The sequence below is a fragment of the Sceloporus occidentalis genome, unplaced genomic scaffold, assembly GCF_023333645.1.
Source record: "Sceloporus occidentalis isolate IW3139 unplaced genomic scaffold, rSceOcc1.0.p SCAF_1, whole genome shotgun sequence".
NCBI lineage: Eukaryota > Metazoa > Chordata > Lepidosauria > Squamata > Phrynosomatidae > Sceloporus > Sceloporus occidentalis.
In genome coordinates this window covers 54,403,996-54,423,477 of record NW_028316981.1, presented here as the reverse complement: position 1 = coordinate 54,423,477, position 19,482 = coordinate 54,403,996, and the positions used below count along the sequence as shown (strand labels likewise).

The 19,482-nt window shown below is 41.9% G+C and overlaps 1 protein-coding gene across 4 annotated transcripts in view; it reads left to right on the top strand.

Annotated features, from left to right (window-relative positions):
• CHCHD6 (coiled-coil-helix-coiled-coil-helix domain containing 6) overlaps nucleotides 1-19,482 on the top strand; it is a 282,327-nt gene that overhangs the window by 180,664 nt on the left and 82,181 nt on the right. For all 4 annotated transcript variants that reach the window (XM_089521307.1, XM_089521314.1, XM_089521320.1 and 1 more), the window contains one exon: nucleotides 12,309-12,444. In XM_089521307.1, the coding sequence (XP_089377433.1) occupies nucleotides 12,309-12,444 (136 nt within the window). The remainder of the gene's footprint in view (nucleotides 1-12,308; nucleotides 12,445-19,482) is intronic.

The following is a 19,482-nucleotide window of genomic DNA, read 5'->3' as shown; positions in this document are numbered from 1 at the left end:
GAATTCGCAGATGACCACTCGAAGAAACACAGTTACAGGTGAGCAACCTGTTCTTTTCAGCCCTTGATTTGGGAAAATGCCACTTGTTTGCAAGACATGCACATTGTCTTGTACCTGGTCTAAACTGGCAAAACTGAAATGCAAAAGACTTTCTAAAATACAGGAATGTACTCTTCTTTGATATCCTTTAATTTAATTAATGGCATTGCTATACGTTGACAGGCGACTTGAAGGCACATACAGAGAGAAATAGAGTTGGTGTCTTGTGTGGACTGAATTTGATTGTAAATATTACTGTTGACAGAAAGAAAGAAAAAGTACCTTACATTGATTCTGACACTCTTTAACAAATCTATTTCAAAATGGAGTTTTCTTCTTTGAATTTTTTTAGTCTTCTGTTCCCTCAGTTCATGGGATTCTTTGTTTTTTTCAATGCCAGTTTTCTTTTGAGAGGAGAACACTGGAGCAAAACAGGCACACAGAAAGTAGTAATAGTCCCAAAGCAGCATCAACATCTTTTGATTCCAAGAATTATTTTTGTCAGGTTGTATACTTCAGTGAATTGTCAGGAATGAGGGGTGTTTTTCCCCTTTTTTTGGTTAAAAGATTACTAGGGGCAGAGGGAGGGAAAATATTCAATAAATATTTTCACACCTTTTTACTGTGCCTCCTGTCAAGTACTTTAGGTAATTTAAAAACAAAACAAAAAAGTTATTCTGATTGTCAGTATGATTCCAGCCAGTCAGATTTTAGTATGTGGTGACATCCCTGAAGGCAGATGAAACACTCACATTGTTTTTTACTCTGCATGGAGGGTAAGAAGAGAAAATACACAGACTAATTCATAGGTCAAAACAATCAAGTAAATATATCTGTCTTGCTAGCCTTTGCTGGAAGGTAGTTAATCTACTAGTACAGTGCAGTTAATTCAAGTAAGGGGACTGTTGTACAGAAGTGGGCTTCTTCACATCTATAATTTTACTTGATCAGGAGCCATCGCTTAAATATGATGGGTATATGAAAATATGGAGGAAACAGTTGATGCTCTTCATAAGTGGTATGCTCATCCAGATGTCACACCCTCCACCTTCTGGAGATGAAGATCCAAATGTGCATCCCATTGAAAGCAGTAAGAAAACCTAGACAGCATCAGTCTTCAGGTTACACATTTCATTACTGCATGTGCATTGTTAGGGTAGGAGAGCAGAAGCTTTGCTTAATTGCATTTGTAGGACTGTGTTCAGTGTTATAGCTGCCATCACTGCTTGCCTTGTTCCACCTAACCAATAGTTGATTTATCTGTATATGCTCTCACTGTGGACCTTGTATTGCACCCAAGCTCCCTTTCATTTGATAATTGTGTAAGTTTAGCCTTCAGCCTATGCATATGGGGGTGTATGTACCACCTTCACAAATAAGATTACAGAACTGCTGAAGGAGTTCTAAAAAGAAAATTTAAGCCATAACAAAAAAGATACCACCACTGTTTGTTTCCTTGCTTATGTATATTGTGCTTCGTCTCTTTAGCATGTGGAATTTTAGCCACCTTACAATTGTGATTTACTGCTGTCTCTAAGACCAAGATTTTGTCTCATTCTTGTTTAGTCTTGAGTGTAGTTAGAGCTCAACTTTACATATTTTTTTAACCTTTGCTAGGCAACTTTAGGGGCTTACTGTCTTCGGCTTAAAAGGCATGTGGTGATTGTAGGCATGAGATTTCATTTCTTAACTCTACCATGGTATGGTATGGAAGTGAACAAATGCCTATTTTCTTTTCCTCTGAAGAATAGGAACTTTGCCACCTTTCAACAGGAATTTTTACAGCTAGGTATTTAACTTCTGTAAAGTAAATATTTCTTCACGACATTCAGCTTTGCCTTTTTTTATCAGCTGTGATTGCCAATGGAATCCTTTTATCTGGTTGGGAGACTCTTAAGATGAAGGGTGCTGAAATTCCATGGCTCTTGAGCTTTGCCTGATATGGAACAAAAGTTACTCAATAGTGTTTGTCAAGAATTAAGACAGGGTCTGTTGCAGCCTCTGCTGAACCAAGAAGAGCTATAAACCATCGGTTTCTTAGGAATGCTTCCTTCCTTGAGCATCTGCTGAATTTTTTGTTTCCCCATTTGCATTTATTTCCCAGTTAACATAGTCTCATGAGATGATATACAAAGAGCAGATTTCTTAATCATTTCTGCAGAGCCATCTTCAGCATGAAGTGTCATACTGGATCTATAATGCCATGAAGTAAGGGTAGTGGTAGAAATAAATCAGGATCTACTGATATGTCTCTAGGTGGTTTTAAGCAGATAGACTAAGATTTCTGACTCTCACTTGCTTAATATCAGCAACACAATCATACACTGTAATGAAGAAAGCTAGGTGGCAGTAACAAGAAGTGTATTTGAATCATAGAATCGTAGAGTTGGAAGAGCCCACAAGGGCCATCCAGCCCAGCCCCATTCTGCCATGCAGGAACTCTCAATCAAAGCATCCCCAACAGATGGCCATCCAGCCTCTGCTTAAAGACCTCCAGGGAAGGAGACTCCACTACACTCTGAGGGAGTGTGTTCCACTGTCAAACAGCCCTTACTGTCAGGAAGTTCCTCCTAATGTTGAGCTGGAATCTCTTGCATCCAATGCTCCGGGTCCTGTTCTCTGGAGCAGCAGAAAACTAGCTTGCTCCCTCCTCAATATGACATCCCTTCAAAAAATTTAAAGAGGGCTATCATATCACCTCGTAACCGTCTCTTCTCCAGGCTAAACATTCCCAGCTCCCTAAACCCTTCACCATTTTTGTCACCCTCCTTTGCACACGCTCCAGTTTCTCAACATCCTTTTTGAATTGTGGTGCCCAGAAGTGGACACAATATTCCAGGTGGGGCCTGACCAGAGCTGAATATAGTGGCACTATTACTTCTCTTGATCCAGACACTATACTTTTATTGATGCAGCCTAAAATTGCATTGGCCTTTTTAGCTGCCGCATTACACTGCTGACTCACGTTCAACTTGTGGTCTACTTGGACTTCTAGATCCCTTTCACACGTAGTTTCATTCAGCCAGGTGTTTCCCATCTTATATCTGTGCATTTCATTTTTCCGCCCTAAGTGCAGTACCTTACATTTCTCCTTATTGAATTTCATTTTGTTAGCTTTGGCCCAGCTTTCTAATCTACTAAGGTCATTTTGAAGTTTGATCTTGTCCTCTGGGGTATTTGCTACTCCTCCTAATTTGGTGTCACCTGCAAATTTGACAAGTATTCCCCCAATTCTGTCATTCAAGTCATGCTCCATTCAGTACTGGTACTCAATGTTCCTTGAGTTTAATTCTAAGTGTAAATCTTTTGGCCCTGGCTTTGGTTGGTGGATTTGAGGTTTTTTAGTAAAACACAAAGTCTGAAGTTTGTCTATCCCTGCCATAAAGTACCCATTGCTTTAATGCTGGACTTTGCAACAATTTGCACTTCATGCAAAGTATTTGATTTTCTCATTCCATCTACTGAAACCCTTTAAGATGATCTTATTTGCCAGGCTAAAATGAGCTAAGATTCCACAAAGATTTACCTGAAACCTGTTTTTAGTATAAACTCCTGCCCCAATACATTTTTGCAGTCATAATATAGGATAATCTTTCTTCCTTTACCATTGAGGGTCACCTGTCACACAGATATCACTTCTTTTATGTGTTGGGAAGCAGTCTGCTTACCATCTGTACACTGTAATGTGTCACAAATGTATATGTCTATTTTTTTTCTATGTGAGTCTGTGGCAGGATTCCATCAATAATCACAGCTTTCACCACATGGCAAACTCAACTCTTAAGCATTTGTCATGCACTAACAGTATACACACACTTTTTATATATCACAGTGATACCTTCCAGTAGGTGCTCTTGATATAAAGCAGTCTGCTCAGTAGGCAAAGTCAGGCTCAAAGAAACCTTCACCTAATATCTCAGTTATTTAAGAGTCAGAACACAAAGGATGCTACAGAGGAGAGTCTCCACTTGGCCCATAATTTGTAAATGCTTGCCGCTGTACGAATTGTGTGCACATCTCTACCCTGTTCCTATCACTCACACTTCATATGAGGCTCTGTAGATTAATCTTTCTGCCAATCTAGCAGTTCGAAAGCATGCAAATGCAAGTAGATAGATAGGTACCACTTCTCAGTGGAAAAGTAACAGTGTTTGGTGCAGTCATGCTGGCCACATGACCACCAGAGCAGTCCTCGGACAATGCTAGCTCTTTGGCTTAGAAACGGAGATGAGCCCCTATGAGGCAGCTTGGCTGGACACATGGTCCCAATCCAGCCACCTTCTGCCCCAAATAGGAGTGGAAAAAAGCCTCCCCTTTGCCTCTGGAGCTGGCTTTTCACCCAGTCCCCCAAGTCACCCAGAGGACGCCCAGCATGTAATTGCTGATACGACTTCCAGGTGACTTGGGGGTGGCGGCGTGTGTAAATGCCATGCTCCCAAGACAGCTTGAAGTTGGCTAAAGCAGCCATTCTGTTTCAGACCTCTAACTAAACCAAAGTATGAAGTATGCTGAGAGAGAGAGTTCTGGCATACAAAAGCAGGTCACACAGAGAGATGTCAGATCACTGTCTAACCTCTAGGCATTAAGAGGGATAGTACATGGAGATACTGAGGAGTTATCCTTCCAGTGCTGAGACATCCACCCATATTTGTTGCAAGCACTAAGTTGTCACCCCACATGGCTTGTGCATCATGTGAATTCTCTTCCTTAGAGATTTGTCAAAATTCTGCATTCTTCATTCATAATTGAATGAGGACTTATTTTGCCTACCTTTCCAGAAATCTAATTTAAAACTCTTTGTTAGGTGTTCTTTCAACATATCCCTCCTCTTGTGCTGAACATGTTGGGCTGTTAATACCTGATGGAGCACAATTGTTTCCCCTCTCTGTCTCTGATATCCAAATTCATTCCCCAGCAACATCGGGGACTGCCTGAAGGAAGAGGCCCCTCCCTCCTCAACTGTCATCTCGGCCTCAGAGGGAGCCATCAGGCAGACCCAGCAACATCGGGGACTGCCTGAAGGAAGAGGCCCCTCCCTCCTCAACTGTCATCTCGGCCTCAGAGGGAGCCATCAGGCAGACCCAGCAACATCGGGGACTGCCTGAAGGAAGAGGCCCCTCCCTCCTCAACTGTCATCTCGGCCTCAGAGGGAGCCATCAGGCAGACCCAGCAACATCTTGGACTGCCTGAAGGAAGAGGCCCCTCCCTCCTCAACTGTCATCTCGGCCTCAGAGGGAGCCATCAGGCAGACCCAGCAACATCAGGGACTGCCTGAAGGAAGAGGCCCCTCCCTCCTCAACTGTCATCTCGGCCTCAGAGGGAGCCATCAGGCAGACCCAGCAACATCGGGGACTGTCTGAAGGAAGAGGCCCCTCCCTCCTCAACTGTCATCTCGGCCTCAGAGGGAGCCATCAAGCAGACCAGCAACATCTTGGACTGCCTGAAGGAAGAGGCCCCTCCCTCCTCAACTGTCATCTCGGCCTCAGAGGGAGCCATCAGGCAGACCAGCAACATCTTGGACTGCCTGAAGGAAGAGGCCCCTCCCTCCTCAACTGTCATCTCGGCCTCAGAGGGAGCCATCAGGCAGACCAGCAACATCTTGGACTGCCTGAAGGAAGAGGCCCCTCCCTCCTCAACTGTCATCTCGGCCTCAGAGGGAGCCATCAGGCAGACCAGCAACATCTTGGACTGCCTGAAGGAAGAGGCCCCTCCCTCCTCAACTGTCATCTCGGCCTCAGAGGGAGCCATCAGGCAGACCAGCAACATCTTGGACTGCCTGAAGGATGAGACTTCTCCCTCCTTTAACTGTATTTTTATTGTATTAACGATTTTACTGTACACCGCTATGATCATCGCGGAATAGCGGTCTATAAATAAAACATATTATTATTATTATTATTATTATTATTATTATTATTATTATGATATCTTTTCCACAGAACATACACTGCCAGGCACAGTTTGCTGAACTGCTAGCAAGCAATGGCTGATCTGCCTTGTAGATGGCATCTTAGGTCTTCTCTTTCTAAATTGTGGATGCCACTAAATGCCAAATACAAGCTAGCTCTGTCTATGTTGGGGTGAAACAGTATGTTCTTGATTGAGTGAACTGTCACATGTGCAATTCTAAAGGTTCATTTGTTGGGAAATGATTATGTGGATTCTTGCTTCAACTTCTGCAACACATGATACTTTCTCCCTGCCTTTTAAACTTAGGCAGGAAGACAATTTTTCTGAGAAACATGAATGCAGCCTTGGGCTAAAGCAGCTATTACCTGTCACTGTTAAGCTGTCAGGAAAGAGTTAAAGAAAGAAGCTCTCCTGAGCTACTACATTGGCCCTGACTAAGATGAATGTCTAATTCACTCCCACTGTCCTTACTGCTGCCAGTAATAAAAAGCTTGCTTCACATATTCACCCCACTGCAGACATTTCTCTTAAATTAAATATCAGGAGGACATATAATAGCATGATTCCGCACCAAGCCAATATTATCAGATTGATGTCAGCAGTGATAATAGAAGAAGGATAAGTTGATGAGATTTCGTTTATTAAATAAAGGGACATGGAGAAGTAGACGGGGGATTTCAGAATTTGGTAACTCTTAGTGTATCAAAACATTTTTTTTTTTGTTCTTTGCTTATATCAGGAGATAGCTGATGGAAGGAGACCTTTGTAACAGTAAGAGTTAGATAAAGACTTGCCTAAATGTATTCAGTGAGATTCATTGCTGATTAGGAATTTGAACCTACTTCCAAAACTACTTTGTAGCCACAGTGGTGGCTTACTGTCTTAAAACATCTTAGGACAAAATGCAGTATGGTCGGCCCTTCTTATACACTGATTTTTTATACACGGATTCAAGCATACACGGTTTGAAAATGTTCCAAAAAAGTATAAATTCACCTTGATTTTCCATTTTTTATTAGGGACACCATTTTCGCTATATCATTATATTTAATGGGACTTGAGCATACACGGATTTTGTTATACACGGGGGATCTTGGAAATTATACCCATGCAACTTAAGAGAAGATTAAGAGGCGATACGATAGCCCTATTTAAATATTTGAAAGGATGTCATTCTCAGCAAGCTTGTTTTCTACTGCTGCAGAGACTAGGACACAGAGCAATAGATGCAAACTACTAGAAACGAGATTCCACCTCAGCAGTAGAACTGTTTGACAGTGGAACACGTGCCCTCCGAGTGGTGGAGTCTCCTTCTTTGGAGGCTTTTAAACAGAGGCTGGATGGCCATCTGTCATTGGTGCTTTGATTGTGTGTTCCAGCATGGTAGAGGGTTGGACTGGATAGCCCTTGGGCCATCACCAACCTGCATTTCCAATTTTGACATTTTCTGAAGTAGTCTGACGACTGGGTCATGTGTGCCATTAGTGGGGTGCTTTTTAAGGAAATAGTGAAGGACTGAACACTCGCAGTGCTAGAGCCACTGGCTGGAAGATGGTCAGCACCAAAGACTCTCCCATGACTCTTAAGGAGCCATGAACTACATGGCAAAAATCTTTAATCCCAGAATGCTAATGGAATTTTGGCAGCACTTTTAATTGGCGCAAGATGCCAACATTCTGTCAAGGTGACCCAGTGCAGGCGGGGTGGAGGCTTAGAAAAGTGGGGCCTGTCTCCAGGTCTGAACTACTAACTGGTACATGTGAGTAGGTGTCTGGGCATTAGTTAACAATACTTGGCTTGATGGTGCCAATATACTGTACCTGCTCATGTTGAGTATCATGGGACAGGGTACATCAGTACAAGAAGCATTAGAGCATATTAAGTAGATCTTGAATCTAGATAATGGACTACATATTCATTGGATACTTCCTTAACTGGATATTATGAAAATAGCATCAAGCTTGAGTCAGAGGAGTTCTTGGGTCTTCCTTACTGAGATTTCCTAACTGATAGAATCTGTTTGCAGCCCAAAGAAAAACAAATTAGTAGCTTTCATGCTTGCAATAGCTACAAGTCCACAAGTCTGGGACCTACAGTTATAGAGAGTTGGTGTTGATAGGAGTGGCATTTCAAAGTCAAGACCAGAACAAGTCCATTCCTTATCCATTTTGCCATCGTAGCTTATCGAATCACTATTGTTACCCTTGCTAATTTGGAGTTATTCTGCAGTTATAATAATAATATAAAGTTACATAATGCTGCCAGCTTTACCAGCCATGTATACTTTCACTACATATAACCACCTACTGTGTATAGTCACAGTCTGTCCGTAGCGCTACAGAACTAAGGATGATGAAAGTGAAGTCTCAGCTTCCCACAAAATGTCAAATGTGACTAAGTGGGTAAAGCTGATCAAAGGCATTCTAGGCTTTAGCCACCCACCTGAGTCTACAAGTGCTTGAACCACAAGCCCTGTTCCTTTGGGTGGATATTCTAAATCAAGGAGCCCTCACACTAACAATTAGGATGAAGATTTATTTCCTAACCTAAGTTCTCTCTGCATAGTGAGCAGGCAGATGGAACCCAAACTGAGGCTATAAAGAGATCCATTTGTCTCTTAGAAATCATGAGATTACAAACCAAGCAGTTATAGTATGGGGGCCATGTCATTGACCTTCCTACTAAACACATTTTCAGCTTCCCTTGAAGTTACAAAGTGTTCTGCTAGATTTTTAAAATAAACTTTCAGAGTTAAAAACCTAATTTTAAGGGTCTTAACTTTTGCAATGAATTGAGGGATTTTGTGGTATTTCCTGACCTAGCTCTATTTGGTATTGTTTCCAAGGGGTTCATTCAAATTATTAGAGTGATATTAAAATTGCAGCGACAGAACAAAATGCCAACCTTATGAATTTCTAAAGCTCCCCGTTAAGTTCTTTCCTGTTCCAAAGTTCTGCAAAGTATTTCATAAGATTTTATCTCTGTGAAACAACGTCTCCCCCCAGTTCTTGCAACTGCTGTTAGGGGTGACCTCCTGCCCAAGATGTGAGTTTCTGAGAAGCCCAGAGAAATGAAGCCTTTTGATTGTTGCTCGGCAAAATAGTTGTATTGCTGATAATGTTGAGTCTTCAAATGAAATGTTTTATGTGGATAAATGCCAAAGTCTTTCCCTTCACTCTCTGATCTTTGGGGGGGGGGGGGGGGGGGATCTAGTAATCTATTTGAGGCATAGTTATCAAATTTGCAGGTGACACCAAATTAGGAGGAGTAGCTAATACCCCAGAGGACAGGACCAAAATTCAAAATGACCTTAAGAGATTAGAAAGCTGGGCCAAAGCTAACAAAATAAATTTCAACACAGAGAAATGTAAGGTACTGCACTTAGGGTGAAAAAAATTAAATTCACAGATATAGGATGGGCGACACCTGGCTGAACGAGAATACATGTGAAAGGGATTTGGGAGACCAAGTAGACCACAAATTGAACATGAGTCAACAGTGTGATGCGACAGCTAACAAGGCCAATGCAATTTTAGGCTGCATCAATAGAAGTATAGTGTCTAGATCAGGGGTAGGCAACCTTTTTGAGCCGGGGGCCAGGTTGCTGTCCCTCAGACAACTAGAGGGCCGAAGCCGTGGGGTGGAGCTTCCACCCTCTGGGGGCGGAGCCACATGCCGGGGGCGGAGCTTCCACCAAAGCATCATCATCATCATCACTACTACCATTGTTACAGCAGATCTTTCAGCAATAAATGCACCAAAAATACACAGAAATGCACTTTGGAAAGTCATACTGTCTCAACTTCAGAAAGAGTGAGTGCATGTCTCAGAAACTGACTGATATCATCATCATCATCATTATCACCACTATCATTGTTACAGCAGACCTTTGTTACAGCACTTTGGAAAGTCACACTGTCTCACCTTCATAAATAATAAAAATAATGAAATAAAATAAAAAGCAATAATAAAAATAATGAGATACAATAAAAAGCAATAATAAAAATAATGAAATAAAAAAACAAAAATAAGTGTTATATATTTTTAAAAATTAATGGGAAAAAACCAAGGCAGACCTGAAATGACTTACCTTTCCACCTCCTCCTCCTCCTCCTCTTTCTCATCCTCCTCCTCCTCCTTTTTCTCATCCTTCTCCTCCTCCTCCTCCTTCTCCTCCTCCTCCTCCTCTTTCACATTGAGAGGGGATTTTGCACATAGAACACCCAGGGCAAGTGAAAATAATAATAATAATAATAATAATAATAATACAAGCATGGAAACTACTAAAATGCAATTCAAAATAAAAGGCAGAAAGCATGCACTGTTTCAACCCAGAAAAGCACAAGGTGCTGAAAGGGGATTTTGCACAAAGAACACCCAGGGCAAGTAAAAATAATAATAATAATAATAATAATAATAATAATAATAATAATAATGTTACAAGCATGGAAATTACTAAAATGCAATTCAAAATAACAGGCAGAAAGCATGCACTGTTTCCACCCAGAAAGCCAGAAGTAGTTGGTGTAGCTTCAGCTCACCCCCCCACCCCCATGAACCAACCTCTCGCCTGGCTGTGGCTGCGGCTCTGGCTCCCTTTCTCCCTCACTCTGTACTCCTTCTGCCTCCTCCTCCTTTCCCCGCTCTTAGGGAGGAGGAGGAGGGCAGAGGGCGAGGTGGAGCCCACTGCAGGCCCGCTGCAGCCCCTGGAGCCCTGTTGGAGTGCTCCAGGGGCCGCACCAGGCCTCCCAGAGGGCCGCCACCATTTTGTTTTTCAAAATGGCGGTGAAGCCTTGCGTGACCTTTGCCATCCTGAGGTCACGCGAGACTTTGGCCGCCATTTTGAAAAACAAAATGGCGCCCGGAGCGGCGCAAAAACGGGGGCAATTGGCTGCAGGACTGCGCAGGGACCAGCGGGAAGGCCTCAGAGGGCCGGATCAGGCCCGTGGGCTGTAGGTTGTCGACGCCTGGTCTAGATCAAGGGAAGTAATAGTGCCACTCTATTCTCCTTTGGTCAGGCCCCACCTGGAATATTGTGTCCAGTTCTGGTGATATGATAGCCCTATTTAAATACTTGAAGAGATGTCATATTGTTTTTTGCTGCTCCAGAGACTAGGACCCAGAACAATGGGTGCAAGCTACAGGAAAAGAGATTCCACCTTAACATCAGGAGGAACATCCTGACAGTAAGGGCTGTCCGCCGGTGGAACACACTCCCTCGGAGTGTAGTAGAGTCTCCTTCCTTAGAGGTCTTTAAACAGAGGTTGGATGACCATCTGTCAGGGATGCTTTGATTTACATTTCCTGCATGGCAGGGGGTTGGATTGGATGGCCCTTACAGTCTCTTGCAACTCTATGATTCTATGGCTTGTACTTCTGTCCCAGAATTCTACTGAAGTGAGACTAAAACCATTGTATATTCAGTTTGTTGAGTCAATCTGCTTTCCTGTCACCACATGAAGAAAGTAACTGGATAAGTAAGTGGTAAATCCTACATTCCTTTAGTTGCTAGAATGTTTTTAAGGGTTCCCCTTGTTTATCAAGGGAGTTGATTAAGATTTCCTAATCTTATGTACAAGAACATATGAAACAGCTTTATATTGAATTAGAGACCATTGGTTCCATCCAACCCTAAAATTGTATGTTGTGCATGGTTGCAAGATTGAGAAACTTCAGGTTTGTGAGATCTACTATGCTTTTTATCAAGATCTCAAGATCCACCAAACAGAGCCTGGTATACAAGAGATACATTTGGAATTAAAAATATTCGGAGCCCATGAATCTGTTTTGAATATTGAACTAAATATAGCTCATTATCCTGCCTCATAAAGTATTACTCATGTTTACCATAAGCTTTCTTCTTTTTATCAGTACAATTCAGTTGATGTATTATGAAATGATAAATCAAAAACCCTTTCCAGGGGTTTGCTGTAATCAAATGTCTGCCTAACCCCATTTGAGGCAGAAAGCTCCCCCCCTCCCCTATCTCACTAGCACTGATAATTAAACCACCTCTTAACTGGAGATGCTAGAATTGAACCTAACTCTGTCTACATTGCAAATCATATGTGCCAATGTTGAGCCCCCCCCAAACCAGTTTAGCTGTATGAGGATGCATCATCATAAAGCCTGTGATAAGTGGATGTGTGGGGTACTTCAAGGTTTAACTTGCTACCTCCACATCTGAAGCTGAGGCCTTGCTAAGGGAGTTACAGTGACCTAGAAAGAGGAGTACTGTGTTGTGACTACTGTGGGCCAAAACCCATGGGCACTGGCATAGCCAATCCCCTTGGTAACATTGATGGAATAAGTGAGAATTGAGACAATGACAAGGTTCTTCTTTTTTTTTGTCCCTACAGGCGGAGGAACACACAACCTATATGTGCAAATTTGCAAGAAGCTATCCTAACATGCTACAATGAAAACAAACACCAAGTGCTCAACTGCTCAGAGCTGGTCAAGGAATATCAGCGTTGTGTTAGGCTAGCACAAAAGGTAGCTGTTGATTTTCTACCAAATTCACTTTTGCTTTACACCAACTTAATGTTCTGCTCTGTTTACTGACGTTCCTGATGATTTGCAATTCAGTCACAAGGTCCTGCTTTTATATTAATACCTCTGCTGCTCAAATCACACAACTGGAGGGTTGACTGATACATTGAAAAAACTAGTTTGCATGAACTGGCTATCACAGGCACTTTCAGTCATGAAGAAAGCTAAAATTTCTGATAACACATTTGTATTATTATTTATTTTTGCAACATGGGCAGGCTTTACATGTTCTAGTTTGTTTATCTTACAAAAACCTAATAACACACTTCCTGAAAGATCAGGTTCATAGTTAGGGTATGCTAGTATAACCAGCATTGTCACTGGAGGCACTTGCAATCTTGGTGGTGCAGAGCACCTTTTATGACCTTGAGCTTGATAAACAGCATAAATATGTTAGCAATGGCCCAGTCTGGACAGAACTAGTCTTGCTAACAGTTTCCAGATGCTAGTACCCTCTTCTCTCTATTAGTGTAATGCACCTTTATATGGGGCTGCCTTTGACAACCACTGAGAACCTTCAGAAGTTCAAAACAGGCCAGCAAGATTGTTAGCAAGGACTGGCCTTTAACAGCTATCTTACACCAATGCATTGTGATCTACCTTGGTGTCCAGCCTGTTTCCAGACCCAGTTCAAAGTGCTAAGATTAACCTTAAAAGCCCTAAAGGGCTGGGGATTGAGTTATCTGAAGGTTTCTTTCTTCTCATATGTACCTGTCTTTTTAAATGTATAATCACTGCTTTGAATGGATTTGTCCTGTTAGGAAGGATTTAAGTTGCTATCCAAGGCAGTGTAATTCACTTCCATTGTGTTTTGTGTAGATATTTGCTTTCTTTAGTATGTCCTTCATTCCCTCAGGTGCACAGCTACCTACTTTTTTCAATAGAACATAACCTTGTTTCTTGCATGGCATTACTGAAAAGTACCCCACAACTCTGAATAGGATTTTTGTTGTTGTTGGGATAACCACTTTGTTTCTTTTAATAGACTAAATGATTTGCGTCTTTCAGTTCCCATTATTGCCAGGTCTAGCATTGGTGCTTTTTTAACAACAGGAAGTGAGCAAAAGTTATCTCTTTACATCATGTTTTTTTTTAGAGACCTCTGGGGCCTAAATTGGTCCAGGGACCCACGAAAATGTGGAAATGCCTCCCATGTATCCTGGAGGGACCTTTGGGCAAAAAAAAAGTTTCCTTGAAAGAAAAAGTACATAATGTTTTTGAACCCTGGGGGCCTGGGCAGCTTCTAGACATGGTGGCATCTCCATTTTGGGGCATTTTAGAGCAAAAACACTTTTGGGCAAAAAATTACTTCTCCCTTTCTAAAAAAAAAAAAAAAAACACTCTGGGGCCCACATGCAGCCTCACTTTGAGCTGCACTTCACCCACTCCTGCTCTAGATAGTGTATTGGCTGGGTTAGCGTGAAATTGACCTTACTCAGGACAATTTTGACGGTGCCAACTGGGATTACAGAATGGATCCCCTCTGAACACAAAAGTAATGTCAGGCTGGTAAAAGATTGAAAATATCCTGCAAAGTTTCTAGTGTGCAGAAGAATCACTGTCTATAGCATCATCTGATTCTATACACAATTCCTGGCTGACAATGCATTTCCTTGGAGTCTGTCATGGATTGTGGAACTTCAAATTTAGAAAGGAATGAAATGTGAATATAGGACATGGAAGCTGAGGTGATTTCACTGGGTGGAGTGTTATGTGAATTGGGGAGAATCTGAGGGTGTGTAAGAGAGCCTTTTTCCTTCCCATTAATATTGTGAGGGGAAAGCTGTATGCTTGATTTAAGTATAACATGAAACAAACTGCCCGCCAACTCCCAGAAGAAGCCTCGACAGAAGGAGATGGGGAAATTGTCAGGATATATTAGCTCAAATGTTGTTCCCGGTCCTGGTGGATTTTTCCCCTTTCTGTTTACAAAGGAGGTCTTTGTACATCTGCAAATCAGCAAGGTTCGGGCTGCCAGGGAAAGGGCTTTTCTCTGGTATCTTTTGAAGTCTCCAGCTCCCAAAATGTGTCCTTTGCTTTTTTCAGCCTTATCTTTAAAGTAAAGCAGACCTTGCCTCACCGTTGCACAAGCCTTTCCCCCCAAGTAGTTCTTTACAGAACATGCCTCATCTCTTGCCAGCCTGTGATATGCAAGCCTTCCCTTATGCCTCCTGTATTCAGGCTTGTAGTCTTCTTCCTCTCCCTCTCGTTCTCCTTCTTTCTTTCTGGAAGTATATCTTTAGTAAATGTGTTTACCAATGCATCTTTATAGCACACAGTGCTAAAGGAATGTGATTACCAAAGAAGACGGATTGCATTAAATTTCTGCATATTTGTGCTTGAGGAAGGAAGCTGGGACACTGCCAGCCAAAACCCCAACCTGCCATTACTGAATTGTAGAGGAAATAAGAAACTGAGTGACTGGTAACAGTAGAGGCCACTGAAAGATCTTATTAACTTCAAGATGTCTTTCTACTTTTTAAATCGGTTCCTGGGTCAGGATAGTTCACAAGGACATACCATCATCTATAAGCTGTGCTGGAGATTTTTCCACAGGATTAGTAGACAGTTTATCCATATTGTATTTGTTTTAATTTTGTATGCCACCTTGAGTGTTAGCTCTGAGTGAAAGGAGAGATATCAAATAAATAAGCTGGATGCTACACTGAAGACCATTGATCTGCAAGAAGGGACAGTAAGATGGCAGGAACATATTTTTTAAATTTACTTTCTTCTTCTTTTGCTATTTCCCACTGAACAGGTAGCTGTGAGATCAGATAGATGCTCAGCAGGGATGCCATGAAAGATTGCAAGATTCAGAGTTGAACACAAAAGCTGTCATTTCAGAAAGCCAAAAATACGCTGTGATTTTTTTTTCCTTCTACAAGTCAAAAACTTGTGGCAGGTTTCCTGTGCCATCCACCATCTGTGAAGATAGGTTTGGGGGCAGCAAAATCTGTCAAGATGGTGGAGTGAGAAGGAAGAAGAAGATATAGCAGCAAGAGTCCTCTTTGAGTCCTTCTCCCTCCCCCACCTCAACACATATTTGTAATCTGGCATTAGCAGACTTTGCTGTAAATAGGTAGATCTAGCAAGAAAGAGGCATTTCATCTTTGTCATCAGTAAGACACATTTTCCCTGGTTTTGACTCAATTGAAATAGCTCAAAAATCCCCAGAGTGTTTGTAGCATTTCCTATTGTTGTGTGGTATCAGATAATATTGTTTCAGTATCACATAAGTGGTAAGAAACAGAACAGAAGAAGAAAAAGAAACAAGAGGTTGTTAGTGCCTCCATCACATGGGTTAGTATAACTGGTTTAAGCAGTCTTTCCCAGCAGAGGTTGAGGGAGATCAAAAGGGTACAGATGGACAACTGAAACTGGTCTACTGGCCAAAGAAATAAGGAGCCTTAGCCAATGTTTTGTCCTAGTGGTTATGTTGGGTCTGCAGAAGCCTCCCTCACAAGATGAATTTTCTTATCCATTATCTGCCTGTCAAGGGTAACAATTATTTCATTTGTGTAAATAAAATAATAAGCTAGTAGCACAGGCTTCAAATGTGGTAGCGTTGATCTAAGTCCAATACCTAGGATCCTAGGCTTGGCTATTAAAATTAAGAATTTAAGATTCCCATGAAGATATTTAATTTTAAGGCGGGGCTCAAAAGAAATACCAGCTTTGGAGAAACAGAAATTAGTTATTACCTACAGTGTGGGAACTTCTGGCTTTGTCACAGCTATATGCCAGAATGGCCTTGCTATGTAGAGTTTGAGATAGTACCTGTAGTCATCATAATAAGATGATGAAGGGGAAATTGGGAGAATATCGTTGGTGAATCAGATTTTGCCACATCATAATTCATATTTCTTTGGGAGCTTCAATTTAGATTCAGATGAATAACCAATAAATAAATCATGAAATATGAAGTCTGTTTTTCATTAGGCTATTTTCAGGCAATTCAGATTTCTGAGTATGAAGTAGATCTTACAACGAAGCTTAGACAGACTGAATCCAAAGACCCTAGGCCTTGTTCATGGTCCTGTCCTCCCATCCCCGCCCCTCCACTTTTGAGGAATGATCACCCAGTTTAAATCTGTGCACACAGACTGCATTCTGGGGGGCCATTCTCACTGGCACCATTGCGCTGGAAGGAACTGGGAAGTTTCGGTCTCTCCCTCCCCAGATCCCTCTGGAAGCAAGTGCTGACTACCAGTCGGGCATTTTAACCCGAATGCCCTCTTGGGAGAAATCGGGTTTAAGGTGAAGGTGCCTGACTGTCAGTCAAATTAGTTCCGTGATGGTCATCGGTGACGTTTGCAGCACTCATTGGGGCATCAGAAGTGTGCTTTCCGCCCCTCCTTTTTTAAAAAGGAGCAGGCACCACTTGTCAAATTTAAAAACCTCTGGGGTGTGTGTGTGTGTTGTGGGCATGTGGGTCAGTGCAGGTTATGATCTGCCCTTGGCCCCATTTTCAATCCCAAAATGCAAGCTAGTGCCATCTCTGTATCCTGTATCCCACTCCCTTGCCACCCCAGAATGCCTCATACACAGGTAATAATAATAATTATTATAATAATAATAATAATAATAATTCCTCACCTCGGAATTCCAGAAAAGGATGCATTTTTTTCTTTCCCTAGGCTACCCCTGAATTCTTTAGAGACAGTAGCAAAAACTGTATCAATTTGCCAATTTGCCTAATTGCAAAGAGAAATATTACATTCAAATTGTAACATTCATTCGCATTGCAGCATTCATTCCAAAGGAAAAAAAGGTTTTTGCAAAGTACTCTTCTTGCAAAGGGCTCCTGAGTAAGCCAGATCTAAATATAGATCTACCCATTACAAAAAATATGTGCATAGACAGAGAAAAATAATAATAAAAAATAAAAGGGAAAAGATCCCTGATGGATAGCAGAGGCTTGGCTTGCTCTGCCCCCCCCCCCCCCGACCTGCCCTGAATTGACCCTTCCTTCCTCCTCACGTTCTATCTATATATCTATTGCCAAAAACATGCACATTTTTTGCCAAAAATAATTTAAAAAATCAAAATCAAAGGGAAAAGGTCCCTCCTGGACAGTAGAGGCTTGGCTTGCTGTGGCCCCCTGCCCTGCCCTGAATTGACCCCGTCAGTCAACCCCTTTTTGCTTCCTGTCACCCTTTGCCTCCAGATTCCCCTTTTTCCTTTGGCTCTTTCCTCCTCTCCTCCCCTCCGATGAGGGGAGGGAATGCTCTGATGTCTGCCCGCCCTCTGACCTTAATCCCTCCTTGAATTTGCCCCGATCATGATCGAGGGCAAGTTCATATTTCGCGGAACCCGGGTCTTTTCAGAAAAGACGGATTTTAGCCCGAATCTCATTACCCCACACTAAGGGGCATTTCCTTGTGTGAGCCTCGACATGGATTGTGACAGAATCAGCCCAATATGAACTTCACGTGGAAGAATCGGTTTCAAAACCGGTTTAAAAGGTAGTGTGAATGGGCCCTGAGATTAGGCTAAAGACATGATGGTAGGGGGCTAGAAATGATGGACATGATTCTGTTTTACACATGTGAAACTTTGCATGAACTGGTCTCATATCACTGGTTTTCATCTGCTTTTACAGTATTATTAATGCCTGCAGTATGCATCTCACCAAGTATATGAGTATGCCGTTGCCTCATTGAGAGAGAAATGTGTCAACCGACTTAGATGTTTTCTTTGGGATCCTTTGTTATCTTTGGGGTTTGGTTTCATATTGCTGCAGAGTTTCAGACAAGAGCACAAAAATTGCCGCTTTTAGGTCTAAATAAAAGCTGAGATAATAGTGCAGCTGTAGGAGGGGCTGCTTCTATTGCGGCTTTTCAAATTATCTGTAGTTTATCGGCTGCAAGATTTATTGGGAGTCTACCACAGCTTGTAGGCAATTAGGATAGAAAGTTGATGCTGCAGTCTTCCACCAGTATTTTCTTCCTTGCCAATGGGAGCATCAAAATTTTGTTTAATGCGATCCTTGGTTACAAGAAAGAGAAAAGTTGGGGTCTTAGGTAAATAATAAAGGTCTACACCAGTGGTCCCCAAACTGTGCTCTTTAAGGGATTTTGGACTTCAGCTCCAAGAATCCCAGATTATTGGCCAACATGGCTGAGGCGTCTGGGAGCTGAAGTCCAAAATCTCTTAAAGAGCACAGTTTGGAGAACAGTGGTCTACATGCTTCTTCATCCCTACCCCCCCCCCCCAGCAATTAGAATGGTTTGATATTGGTAGCTGTAAGTAGAAATATAAGGAGTAATTGTTGGGGAGTGTGGATGTTTTACTTTATGAATCATGCACATTTGCACACGTACTTGCTTGATTTCTCGCCCAACGAATAAATAATCAGCCAGCACTTCTCATAGTTACAAGTTAGTCTCTACTATTCAGTATGAAGACTCAGTGCAAGTTATCCTGATAGAATAAAATACACACACCAAGGTATGAGATAAACTATTAAAATCTTAAGTATTCAAATGTAAAGTATTAATATTATAGCATTAAATTCCAAAGGCAGATTCATCCAGGCCATAGTATTTCTGATTTCTATATATGGCTGTGAAGAAGCTGACAGGAGGAAAATAATCTCATTTAAAATGTGGTGCTGGAGAAGAGTTCTACAGATATCATGCACTGCTTAAAAGATAAATGAATGGAAGTTAAAGCAAATCAGTCCTGAACTCTTAATAGCAACAAAGATGACTAAACTGAGACTGTTTTACCTTGGACATATCATAAGATGATGTGACTCACTGGGAAAGATAATGCTTGGCAAAGTAGGAAGCTGTAGTAAAAGAGGAAGGCTATACTACAGGAGGATAGATTCAAGCAAGGAAGCCATGGCTCTGAGCTTGTAAGACCTGAGCAGGTCAGCTGATAAAAAGTCTTGGAGATCTCTCTTTCATAGGGCCTTGTTTGAAGTTGACTTGATGGTAAATAGCAACAGCAGCAACAAATTAAAATCTTAGG